Genomic DNA, 13301 nt, shown 5'->3' with positions numbered 1-13301 from the left:
CCAGCGTTTGTACTATCCAACTTGGCACACAGCTTTGTCTTCTCTTATAAAAAACAAAAACAAAAAAAAAACAACAACACACAACAACTTTTCCCTGCATTCAGCTGACACTAGGTAGGACTGCGGTAAAGTTTCATACAGCTGCAGCATCTTCTCAGTTCACATCTCATGACACTTTTTCTGCGTCTTGAATCAACACTTTATGATACGTTTGATTCCTGGTTTGGCAATAAAGCTAACTTGTTCTGTACACATTTTTGAAATTAGACGAACCCCACCTTTGTCTCATGCACGTGCCCTGGGGTTAATTATAAAGTACCCAGCCCCCACCCCCACCCCCCAACCCCCCATCATCAAACTCTAATCACATGTGGGGAAATAAATACCAAATTCCTCCATCCTCCTCCTGCACTTTTTTACCCTCCTAGCCCCCTCTGGTCCCTCTCTATCGAGGTTGGGTGAAGGCCCCCTGGGCGGCCCCCTGGGCGGCGTTGGCAGCGGCCTGGCGTACAGCCTGATTGGCCATGACTCCGGTGGCGAACTCGGCCTGGGCCTTTTGGAAGCTGGCATCGGTCTGCCTGTACAGACTATGGACCTGGAGCAGAGGAAGAGCAGAGTACACGTTGACACCTGATATACTACGTGGCAATTCATCATCATCATCATCATATCGTGGTCATTGTGAGGGTGAAAATGATACGCACAACCTGATCTGGTGGCTATTCTTCGCCCTATTTGTTCACTGCTGCCCGCCTCATGGTAGGTGGTAGGACAAGGCAGATGCGAGGTACAGAGCGGCTACAAATATTTCCATTGACTTTTATGAGTAAATGGGACCATACTATGGCTGTGTATTGTCAGTGCATACATTGTAGGGCTATGTATGTAACAAGACCATATATTTTTGTTGGTAGCCCTTTAGTTTACAGGCTGTTAATTATGTGATAATGTCAAGAAATAGCCAAGAAATAACGGTCAATTTCATAGTAATGTCATGATTTTCATAAAGGCAAAAGATTATACATGCTTTTCATGTTTTTAATTTTTTTTTTCCACCAAGTCCTTGCAATTGATGATTATTTCTGGGCTATATTTATCAACGTTAATATGAAATCGATTGTTATTTCTAGATATTATGATGCAATTAATTGTTATTTCTTGGCAATTTCTTGACATTAACAAGTAATTAACGGGCCTGTAAATTAAAGGGTTACCAAACCTTTTTGTTTTGTGCGTTCTTTATGCTATGAGAGTTTTTCTAAACATAAACTGTTGGGAAAACAGAAATCACAATATATCACCTTGCTCAACTAATCTGGTTTCTCAGACTCAAGACTCAAAACCAGGATGCTGACGTGCATGCAAACACACGCAGAGACACAGTACAAGGCTCCGTCTTTGTCCCACTTACTTGAGTTTATGCTCCATGGGATTTCTGTTTGTTTTTTTTATAAAAAGGTGCTACTCCGAATATCCTGTTAATTAGTCCGTGCAGGGATAGCATGACTGACACCTTGTCATGAAATTCAACCCTAATTTGAGTCACTACCTGTGAGTTTGCCCCTGCGTGTGAACAAATTTTAATATATTCACCTTCTTCAGCAAGACAACCCCCATGGCGGTTTGGGCGGTAAAGAGGATGGCATTTATCATCATGATGGCGCCGACGGGGACGCTCGTATTCAGAGCGCTCAGACTCACAATCCACCCACTGAGGGAAAGAATAAATAAACAGAAACAGGGAGAAGGACAGTGAGGACAGAGTCAATTAATATCCTGGATTTAGAAGACATTTTTACAAAACTTTACTTTTAGTTATGAATCCTACCTGAATCCCCAGCCAGGGATACCGATAGTCATGATAACGTAGACGATCACTTGGGCAAAAAACACAAAGAAGAAGACGAAGAAGTTGAAGGAGCTGTCACTCCTAGAGATGATAAGGAAAATATTATTAGGCAAATGCAAAAGCACAAGCATTGATCTATCTATCTATCTATCTATCTATCTATCTATCTATCTATCTATCTATCTATAGTTCAATATTCTATTTTTCATTTATGATATAAGTTGTGTGTATAATGTGTGTGTTATATCATAATATCTTTATCTTGTTTCCTACCAGCTACAAAAATACAAAAGGTCCAGACTCCAAATACAAAAGCTCTAAACAGTAACAGGTGGTACACACCTGAAGGCTTTGTACACAGGTCGGTACCAACAGACGAAGGAGCAGGGGGTGAAGAGGAGCCCCCACAGGATGGCCAGGCCCAGGCCAATGCCACTTTTGGGGTCAACGAAGAACATGGCCATGGAGGAGACGAGGTTGAAGACCATCGTGCAAGTGGAGACTGGTGATTGATGAAGACGGATTAAAGAAGACACAGCGTAAAAAAGGCACAAAGGGAAGCGGTTAGGCAACAGTGCACAGCTTTAACACAGAGCCTTGGACTGGAACAACACAAATCCAACCCCAACCCAACCCCCCACCACTCGTAAGATGAAGATGGTCTGTCAGGATTTTGGCTGATGCAACATGACGTGATTTGTTACCACTTCTCTTTCCTCACTGCTCGGCGTAGTTCTGGCTCTTTCTTTGGTCGTTCTAACCATGAGACTCCAGGTGGTTTTTAGGACGTTACCAAGGACTGCTATTGTTAGCCCCAGCTAGCATGTGTACCCATGTTATTTATGTCAAAAAAAAAAATCTTTAAATGGGACAGAGCCAACAATTTTCCCTGGTCCAGAGATGCTTCTACTGTATTTTCTCTTTCTGAGTTGGATTATATTTTTGGTAATACTTTGCAATGTACTGTAATGTAAATAAAGTTAAACAAAAGCTAGTTAATCTCTATGAGAAACAATGGAAGGAGGAGATCTGCAACAAACCTAAGCTTAGAAATGATCTTCAAAATAAAGAAGATTATTGTATAGAACCATATTTGATGAAACTTGGGGATTGGCTTTAGCAATTGAAGTAGGGAGGTATAAGGGTATACCAGAAGAGCAGCCTTTATGTGTTTTGTGTGACCTTAATACTGTTGAAGATGAATTACAGGAGGAGATTTCTGCCCTGGCTAGATTCATTGATAAAGCCTGGAATTTGACTTAACTTTAACTTTAACTTACTGTTTATTGTTCTGTATATCTTGAAAGCTTGTTTGTTTTTTTGTTTTGTTTTTTCTTCTTTTAAGATGACAGGCTAGCCATTCTTGAATGTATGTATTTAAATGTTTAGTGTCTTTTAAGCACATGTGGGCTGGGCACAAAAAATGTGTATGACCTTCAAATAAAACAAATCAATCAGTCAATCAAAATGTGTCTCTTGTTTTTGCTTTAATTTTGTTAAGAATCAACGTGGTATTCAGTTGAAAATGTAAAATGTGCAAAGAGAATTTAATTTCTAGTGTTTTATATAGGCTGACTTTGCAGAAATGATTAGCAGAAACTATTTTGTTTCATGTTTCATGTTCCCCTCATTTTCTGTCCGTATCTATCTATCATTAATGGCAGTATAGTAGTTAGTATCGTTACTAGTAGTATTAGCATAAGTAGTAGTAGGAGTAGTAGTAGATGGCTGATTCTTCTTTTCCTAGAGTCGCTGATTTCAGTTTGTTCCTGTCACAGTCCTCACTCTAACAGTTAAGTGTCAGAGTCTTTGTGCAAACACTCAGGGTCGTTCTCCAGACAGGAAAGTACACACACACACACATACACACACATACACACACACAGGCATGAGTCAGCTCTACATTCAGTTTCTCAACATATTCTTTCTGCTTTTGCTTCCACTGATGAATCACTGCAGAGAGACAATGTTGTTTCTCTCTAATCACATACACACATCATTTGTAGAATTACATAATGGTATGGTACTAAATGTTTTGCTGAGAATTTACACGATGGGTCCAGCAGAGTACGAATAACAGGAACTCACACATCCAGAAGTAGTACATGATGATGACGGTGCGCTGGAACTGCTGGCTGATCTCCACGTTGATGTCCTGGTAGAAGCAGGGGCCCACGGGGCAGAACGAGGGCAGCGGGGGCCAGTTATTCTGACGGGCTGAGGAGGAGAGAAGACATCACAGGCCGTGATTACCTCAGCAAATAAGGATTCAATGAATAGTATTAATTATTAGGGAATCTTTTACTATCTCACAATTCAATTCGATTCTGATTTTTGGGGCTACGATTCGATTCAAAATCGATTTTCGATTCAAAACGATTTGATTCATAATGATTTCTGCTTCAGTTTATCTGTGTGCAAAGGAACATCATGATCTACTCCAGTCTGCTTTGCAAGACAGAATGACTAAAGTGTCTTTTTCACATTTATTGAGTTTTAAACATTTATCCATGCTAAGATGGAATTGTTGAAACTGTTGAATAAAAGCAATATCACATCTTGTAACAAAATGAAAAGTGCCTCTTTATTAAATAATAGTGCAGTTAAACATGCTGCCTTTTAAATTCTAAGGAAATGGAGGCAGACAGCCAGCAGATTTGATTAATCTTTTTACTCTTTAAAATCGATTTTGGGACATTTTATATCGATTCTGAATCGTATTACATGAGAATTGCCATTCTTATGTGAATTGATTTTTTGACACACCTCTATTAATTATAATGTTGTACAGAGATATGAGTGTTTATTAATGGATTTGTCACAAACTGAAACTCATCCTGCGGACGTTAAGTGGAGGCTGCTGTATAAACAGGTAATGAATGACAAACTATGGCTCTAAAAATAAAAGCTACGTCCTCATAGGGACGTTACAGTTGTTAAAAAATACTAATCATTAGTAACCACTTAAAAATCAACTATAATAATCATAATAGTGATTAAATCTTTCTATACATGTTTGTAATAGTGTTAATCTTGTGTCATTGCAACAACTTGACATCTATAGGTTTTAAAAATGATTTGCAATATGAATGTTTTCATATATGTTAGCTCTACAATCTGTGTATCACATATCAATCCTGATACAGCATCAAAAACAAGAGCTCCAATGCATGAATAGACTATTATACATTTTACAAAAAAAAAGGTTTCAGCTACAAATTCTACGCATTTCACCAGATTTCCCTTTTTGACAATATTTTTTGTTTTTAACTCCCCATCCCTTCCCCGTCTTACAGGCTCCCGGTCCCAGGCTGTGTGACTCCAGCTCCCTCTCTCTCCTCTCCAGCTCCTGGGCTTTCTTCTCCAGCTCCTCCTGCTTCCTCAGGAGCTCGGCCGTGGTCGCATTCACTGCAGTCTGACACAGTAAAGACGCATGGGAAACGATGCATCAGCCATGTCACGTTTCAAAGAGATAGCTTTGCATTTTGTGTCATAAATAATGTAAAGGATTAAGGATGTAAAAGGCGGCCCTGTATCCAATGGGGGAAAGATTCCCAGAAGAGATGAAGGTCAAGTTTTCTCTATTACGTGAAGTTACAAGGGCTGGATGTAGGTAAAATGGTTAAGTGTAGCACATGTTTACGTTACTCAGAGGTCCTCCCATATAAGGACAAATAAATAAATGAATAAAGTAATAAATAAATAAAACCAATCCTGCCTTGCACCACCTACATAACTAGCATACAGACACAGTAATACATACATCAAATAAGAAATGTAGAAATACATAAAGGCAGAAATTAGGAACTAAATAAAGAAATAATTTCCAACCACTTCTGCTTTAGACCCATGTTAGGACAGCCTAACACATCCTAATTAGCATGCGGACACATAAATAAACACATAAATGCATAAATAAATAAAAAACTGAATGGCATTTAATTATTTATATCTTTATTTATTTATTCGATGTGTCTATATATGTTATGTGTACTGAATGATGTGTTATTTATTTACTGTGTGTTTTTTATGTGATCATTTGTGAAGCCAAAGACAAATTTCCACACTGTGGACAATAAAGATTATTATTATAATTATTATTATTATATACTGTTATGTCAGTTTTTTGTCCTTCATAATACCCAAAGGTCTCCTGAAAAACACTTTATTAACAGACTATTCACTGTCCTGCTGATGATCTGATGTATTTTGAGGATTCAGCTTCACACAGAGAAACTGAGTAGGTTGAGAAATCTCCAGTAAACTCCAAAGAAGCGCCTCCCTCCATGACAGACTTTGTCACCAGTGCACATGACAGTAACAACAGGGTGTGTTTCCATCAGAGCCTGTGTGTGCAGTTTACCTTGGAGTTATAGGAGGAGCCATAGTTGCGAGGCTCGGTGGGTGTCGTCCTGCTGGGCGGGGTCTGCGCCGGCACAGGTGGAGCCGAGGGAGACGTGGCTTCATATGGCGGCGGAGGCTGGAGAATATTTTGTGGAGAAAAAAAAAAAAAAGACAGATGTCAAAAATCCTTTAAGCCTCATGGGTCACAACCTGTAAACTAAAGCCAACCTTCATGTGATGTCAGGGAGGGAGGGGCTGGACACTGGAGGAATATATCCTTTTGTTAAATGTATTGATAATATGAGTATGTAGGTAGGTAGGCCTATAAAAAACATTTATGAACAACAACAACCGACAGGAAGTACATGTAGAAGACCCAAGTGGTCTCCTAGCAACAGAACTCCAGTGACACAGCCCATAACTTTGACCCAAGCTGTTCCCTAGCAACAAAGATTACTTGATTGTGGCCTACATCGTGCAACTGAGCTGTGTGGTTTGTGATTAAAGTGATAACTATAAAAAAAAAAAACTATATGATAACAATGATGAAAACCAAAAAATTGAAAGAGACACAAACGACACGCAGAAGCAGTCTGATGTCTGTGTGTGTGTGTCTTTGTCGTCACAATTTGTGTTTTTGATTACAAAGACACAGAATTACAACAAAGAAACACAAAACTATCACACTTTGTAATAACTTGTCATCATCATTATCACTTCATAGTTATTTTGCATCATTTCCTAGTTGCTAGTTGATTTTCCAGCAAAGAAAAATTGTTAGAAGCATCTTCAAACAGAGGTTTTGATCCGACCATGGACCCCTAGTACTACTGACAGCTCCATCTACATAATTAACTTAAAAACAACATAATCACATCACATGTTTTTCTTTATATGCATCCACATGTTTTTGTTTCTGTTTTTATTTCAACTGTAGGAAGCAAAACTAAATAAGATACTCTTGGATTAAACATTAAACTAAAATGCCAATGGCTACAATTTGCAGCCTTGTGTTTCCATATTGTCAGCTCAAATTACCCCACAGCAAACCTGGAGAATGGTAATGTAAACTGCAAGAAAGTATTTGAAAGATGCTTAGTTAGTTATTCTAAATGACCCCTCCCAAAGAGACCACTCCCAAAATGATTTTGACCAGTTTCTCTGGTTTTACTATTTATAGGTAGGCCTATGTGTTTGAGTAAAATTAAATTATTTTTTTGTTTTTTGTTTTATTCTATCAACTACCGACAACATTTCTCCCAAAATTGAAATAAAAATATTGTCATTTAGAGTTTTTATTGGCTGAAAATGACTAAACTAGTCTAAATAACAAAAATATCAAGTCTTTTCAGACCTTGAATAATAATAATGCAAAGAAAACATGTTCATATTTATTCCTAAACAACACAGCAAGAACATTTTAACTCAGGAAGAGTTTATAAATCAGTTTTTGTGGGATAATGTCAGATGGAGACGGAGTGGTTTTTATAATCTTCCTATAAAATCAGATGTGGTTCAGGTGATCACCTCATCAGTGTCTCATTAAGTAGAATGAGTTGTGTTTGTGTTTAATATTTAAAAGAGAAAAGAAAATAATGACTGTCACACATGTAGAGATGCTTTTAAAGGGATAGTTCAACATTTTGGCCATTTGTTTTAAGAGTAGGTTCGTTACCTTTATTTGTTCGGTGCAAGCTATTTTTAGAATGGTGGAGCAGAGCCGCAAGCTGCTCAGAGCTACGCTATGGAGCCTCATGGGATTTCTTGATTTCCCTCATCAAACTCATCAAATACACAATCCAGCAACTCCAAAACGCTCTGGTGGACAAGTTGTGACCTGCACATTCACCACGCTATGAGATAACGGAACGTTAGGAGACAGAGTTGTTTTAGAGGTAAATTCATGCAAAACCGCTGATGCGTGTTCCCGTCGGAGGCAGTTTTTCGGCAAGCAGCCTCTGCATTTGCCTCGAAAACAACTCTGTCTCGTAACGTTCTGTTATTATCTCATAGCGTGGTGAATGTGCAGGTCACAACTTGTCCACGAGAGCGTTTTGGAGTTGTTGGATTGTGTATTTGATGAGTTTGATGAGGGAAACCAAGAAATCCCATTAGCCTCCGTAGCGTAGCTCTGAGCAGCTCGTGGCTCTGCTCCGACGTTCTAAAAATAGCTTGCACCGACAATTAAAGGTAACAAACCTACTGCTATGACTATAGGGATTATGGCAATGGGCCAATTTGCCAAAATGTTGAACTATCCCTTTAAGAAACATTTGTGAGAGTGGTCTCTTATTTTTTTCCACAGCTGTATATATGTATAGGCTAGGTGAGAAATAGAAAATGCTCACTCCTGTTGTGTTATCAAATGGATTGTAAAGGTCCAGTGTGGCATATCCTGTGTTGCTGCTGTGTTGAGTCACTGCAGGGTCCTGTAGCACAACAACACAACAAAACAAAACAAAATCAGTTATTTCAATCAGATAGGCAGTAGATTAACACTGACCTCCTGGAACATTAATCTTTATTTATTTATTTATTTATTTATTTTTTGCTTATCACTAATGTGTCCATTATGGATAAGAGCTACAAGTGGGCAGAGATTAGTGAGGGGCAGACAGGCCCAGAAACAGCCACAACATGTCACATGAGCGGCAACACGCCTGTTATTACACAGCAGAGCCAGCATCAGTCACTTTCATCCATCAAACACACACACACCACGAGGCTAAATTTAGCTTTCATTTCATAACACCCACCTGGAACGGGTTCTGGTCATCCGCCGGCTCTGGGAAGCTCGTGTATTTAGACATGTTGTTGTTGAGGATGGGTGGTCGTTTCTGAAATCACAGCTAATGCCCAGTAGCCACCACTTCCGGCTAGTTTTTTTTTTTAGAGAAAGAGGAAACAAAACAGCAGCGGCAGCAGCTGTCTTCTCTCTGATGCACGCTGTGTTTGCTGGTTTTCTTCAGACGAGCGGCTCGTTTCGGTTTTATTCACTGGAGCAGCTTCGTCTTCTCGCCCCTCCTCCGTCCGGTCACCATGTCTGAGAGACAACAGCTGGAACAGCAGCAATAGCGTTGGCAGGTGAACACGACGTAACGTCACCGACAGGTCGACGGCTGCTCCGCGGCGGCCCTGCCTCTTCAGGCCCGACTCTCAGCCTCTGCCTTGCGGCTTTGTTGTGTCGCAGATTTAAACTGATTCCTAATTTTTTTTTTCTCTAACGCAGAAAAACAACGGAGGCTCAGGAAGTAACCGCTCGCCGAGGTCATGTGACAGCTGCTGCGGCAGAGAAACACGTGGACCTCACGGGGGCGGGGCCACGCCCGGACCATTTTATTTTATTTTTATTTTATTTCATTTAATTTTATTTTACTTTATTTTATTTTTTGTTTCAACATGTTTCTTTAAGGGAATTGATTACCATGTTGTCTGACTGTATAAAGCCTATAACAAATTGAAATTGAATTAAAAAACATTTTATTTTAATGAAATAAACCTGCAAATGCAAGTTTGTGGTAAAGCTTGTATTAATAATTCTGTAATATGGTGGCACTTTAGAAAGTGATACTGTATTGCATTACTGTATCTAAATAAAATACTGCCTGATGTTGAAGTTTGTTTATTTTATCTTATTTTATTTTCCTTTTTTGTCATTATTATCTTTTAGAGGCCTATTAGAAAGTGGCACTGAACAAGGTTAACATCATCATGGTTTTGCTGCAGGTTAAAGACAGGATCTCATTCTGGCTCTATGTTTATGTAACTGCTATTCCCTGTGGAGTTTCAGCCTTCCAGTGATGCTATGTGGAGCTATTTTTCTAGAAATGAGTCCACCTTTTCCTAATCTAATGCAGGTGCCTGAGGAAGGATGCACATGCATGTGCACACTGGGTAACTGGGAAATGCTGCAAGGGCAGGAATGAAGACCACAAGTTAATGGGCTAACCATGTATATAAACAGTGCTAGATACCGGTAAGCTGTTTTTGACACGACATATGCAGAGGATACAATTCAAATGTGTGCAAGAAGGATAACTGTTTGTTTTGGTGAGCTACACTCAGGCCTAAATAAACACAACTCCTTTTGTACACAAGAGAACTCATTCAATTGTCATGTTATGTTGTTTTAAATGAACTCTCTCCTTCTCTTCCAGTAGATGTCACTCATGTGCCTTGGAAGAGCCATTTTCCCACTTTTCTGCTCTCACGTACAGTACAGTAGATGCTATTCTCAGTACAGATGTGGGATGTAAACCACTGGCAACTGCAAAGGTGCATCAGTTTAGAAAAGAAACATCATCATTTTTTATTATTATAGCTACTTGTGTTTCATCGCCTTTACTGAACCTTTGCTAAATTTGAGTAATTGGTTCAACAATGTTATTTTCATTATTGCTTTATCTACCAGTGTTAGGCCTATTAAATGTGAGTTTCTTATGGTTAATATTGTGGCACAGTCTCTTTGATCCTGCAGGACCAGACCACATTATAGGTTTTTCTTTGTAGGCCTACCTTAGCCCATAAACTGTATGGACATGCAGCAACAGGTTGACCTGCAGCAGGACGGATTACACCCTCAGCTTCACTAATTCATACACATTTCATACGCCAATGCCCCTGTACAATCCAGTCTGTTCATTCTCTTCTCCAACAAGTCACATGGGGTCACATGGGTGAGGGCAGTCATATGATTTCATTATAAACACATAGGCTAAACTGTCTCACATGCACTTACAGTATACAGACCTGTATACATGCCGTCCAGCCGCATAAATACCCAATTCGCTCTCTTAATCTAAAATGGCTCACTGGAAATGGCACAAAACTTTTCTTCAGTACAGAAACATGTAAATGTCATGACCCTTTTCTCTTTGTTGTCAGTTATGTTTTATTGCACAAAGACAAATCACAAGTGCTTGTTTTCATTAAATGATCTAAATACATATTCATACAAGAAACAAAAGAAATGACCATGGAATTTAAACATTGTCCAATGAACAAGTGAAAATATAACAGCACACAAATCATTAATCAATTTGTCAAAAAACTAATGTATGAAAAAGACAAAAGAGAGAAAAGATTGGTCTGAATCAAAAAATAGAAACTCAACTCGGATAGAGGCTTACCTTCATTTTTTTTTCAGATTACATTTCTCAACCTTCTGCACAACCCCACAATCCCACACTGTAACTATTTGTTGCTATTTAACTGGCAAAATATGCAAGGTTATGACATGAAATTATCATAGGTGGTCCCAGACCAAATTGGGATCAAAACAATCTAAACCTGTTGAACCTGTAAACTAGGATAATCAAATTGCCGGTTTGTAGTTGAATTAAAAAAACAAAGTTTATAAACCTGTAAAATAAATTTGCATGACAAATCGAAGTTTCCATTTCCACTGAAAATAGTTGGCAACACTATAAACTCAAATTCAAGCTCAAATCCCTTTTGATTTATACAAGAGACTTGGCAACGTTCCCGGGTTTGTTTGGAGACCAGCATGATGAAGAGGGTGAGATCTCAGTGAATCACTCTGATACAGCAGCCATGATGATGTTTCTTGACATCCATGTTTGAAGGAGAACTGGTGGGTGAGTCAGCAATCGTTGGCCAATCATGGTGTGCCGAGACTTTGGCCTCGGGTATCAGCAACTGTATGGACCAGGATGCCCTGTCACTGTCTGTCTCCATGTGAACCTGTCACTTAAAAGGAAGAATCAGGTCACGTGACTGCTCTTTTATTAAATATCACTAAGGAGGTTCATGCCAGGGAGAAGGTTTGTAGATGGACCCAAGGCTGCAGACTCAGACTCTGGAGCAGGTATGGTGGGATGTATTGAATACAAAATTCTGGGCAGTAACATGAGAAGACAGAGCACACACACTTTACTCAGAGGACAATGGAAAACACAGAGATTAAATAGCTACACAAGGAGAAACGAGGCACATGGTGGGGGAACCAACCCAGGTGAGACACAGGATGAGACCACAGGAAGACATGACACTGAACTTCAAAATAAAACAGGAAACAACTCAACTAGACAGAGGAGCACATGGAGGATGTGGCAGTTCAGAGGGTTGACTATCACATCAGGTTTAGGATGCAGGATGAATAAACAAAGGCCTTAGAAAGTGAAAGAGGAAGACACACATGGGCTGCTGGTTACTGAAAGAACAAAGAGTGAAGATTGAATCCATCACATCAAAAAAAGTGTCTCATTAAAGGAAAAAAAGATGAAGTTGCAACATTTCTTTTTATAATGATGGAAAAGCAACATTAAATGTGTTTAATGAGTGGTAACAGAGTGTCTGCATCATAAAAACACCCTTAAAGTATGATTAAAAGATCAAGACAACCAGAGATTTAAAGCAGAGAAACCTGTGTTGAAAGAGTCATAGCAGCCATTTTGACAGCCTCAATAGATCAAGTAATTACTGAAACCTTTTTTCTTTTATTTATTTTTTTAAGTTGAACTGCTGGGGCTGAGGTAGCACATATCACATAACCAGGCTTTGCTTATTGATTTGCCTTTATATTCTTCATCTAGGATCATCTGTGTTTGTCAGCCGACTCCTGTGTGACTCATCATTTCCTCTGACGGTCCCGGTCACGGCTGGTCCAGATGGTCCCGGTTCAGGTGCTGGACTTAGGTGCCTTGCAGTCCTGAAACCGCAGGCATTCCTTAGCCAATCGAGCAATGCAAGTCTCCATGACATCACTGCCTGAGGAATGAACTGGCATAGAGAGTTGTGTTGGAAAGCGACCTGGGACTGGGTGGTTTAGCCTGCTGCTCCTCTGAGGGTAACAACTATTAGTCAAAGGGGTCATTGAGTCAGGATCAGGCGTCTTGTGTTTTCTACATGTGTGTGTGATGAAAGTTTTCTTATTGTGCAAATAGGGAGGAGTCATCCGTCCCCTCCAGAATGTAGTTAAAGAGTTGTGGTTTTGATGAGTGGTTACATAATAAATTGGGTTTCTACTGAGACCACTGAAAACATACTTGCCTGGGAGCCATAAAAGGTTGTTGATTTGATGGAAGTGAGGTTGTGTAAGCCGTGCATACTTGGTCACACATTAATCTTTTCGTTCTCGATGCAGACA

At 39.4% G+C, this 13301-nt stretch overlaps 1 protein-coding gene across 1 annotated transcript; it reads right to left on the bottom strand.

Annotated features, from left to right (window-relative positions):
• Window positions 1–337: 337 nt before the first annotated feature.
• scamp3 (secretory carrier membrane protein 3) lies at window positions 338–9573 on the bottom strand. The gene is made up of 9 exons (XM_083982211.1): window positions 8950–9573; window positions 8542–8622; window positions 6213–6329; window positions 5144–5264; window positions 3938–4066; window positions 2192–2351; window positions 1829–1930; window positions 1594–1711; window positions 338–595 (listed from the first exon to the last, which is right to left on the bottom strand). The coding sequence occupies exons 1-9, from the start codon at window positions 9001–9003 to the stop codon at window positions 446–448; spliced, it is 1032 nt and encodes a 343-aa protein (XP_083838337.1). The 5' UTR covers window positions 9004–9573; the 3' UTR covers window positions 338–445.
• Window positions 9574–13301: the final 3728 nt, after the last annotated feature.

This window comes from Trachurus trachurus (assembly GCF_905171665.1).
Source record: "Trachurus trachurus genome assembly, chromosome: 11".
Taxonomy (NCBI): Eukaryota; Metazoa; Chordata; class Actinopteri; order Carangiformes; family Carangidae; genus Trachurus; species Trachurus trachurus.
This window is presented reverse-complemented; position numbering and strand designations above follow the sequence as displayed.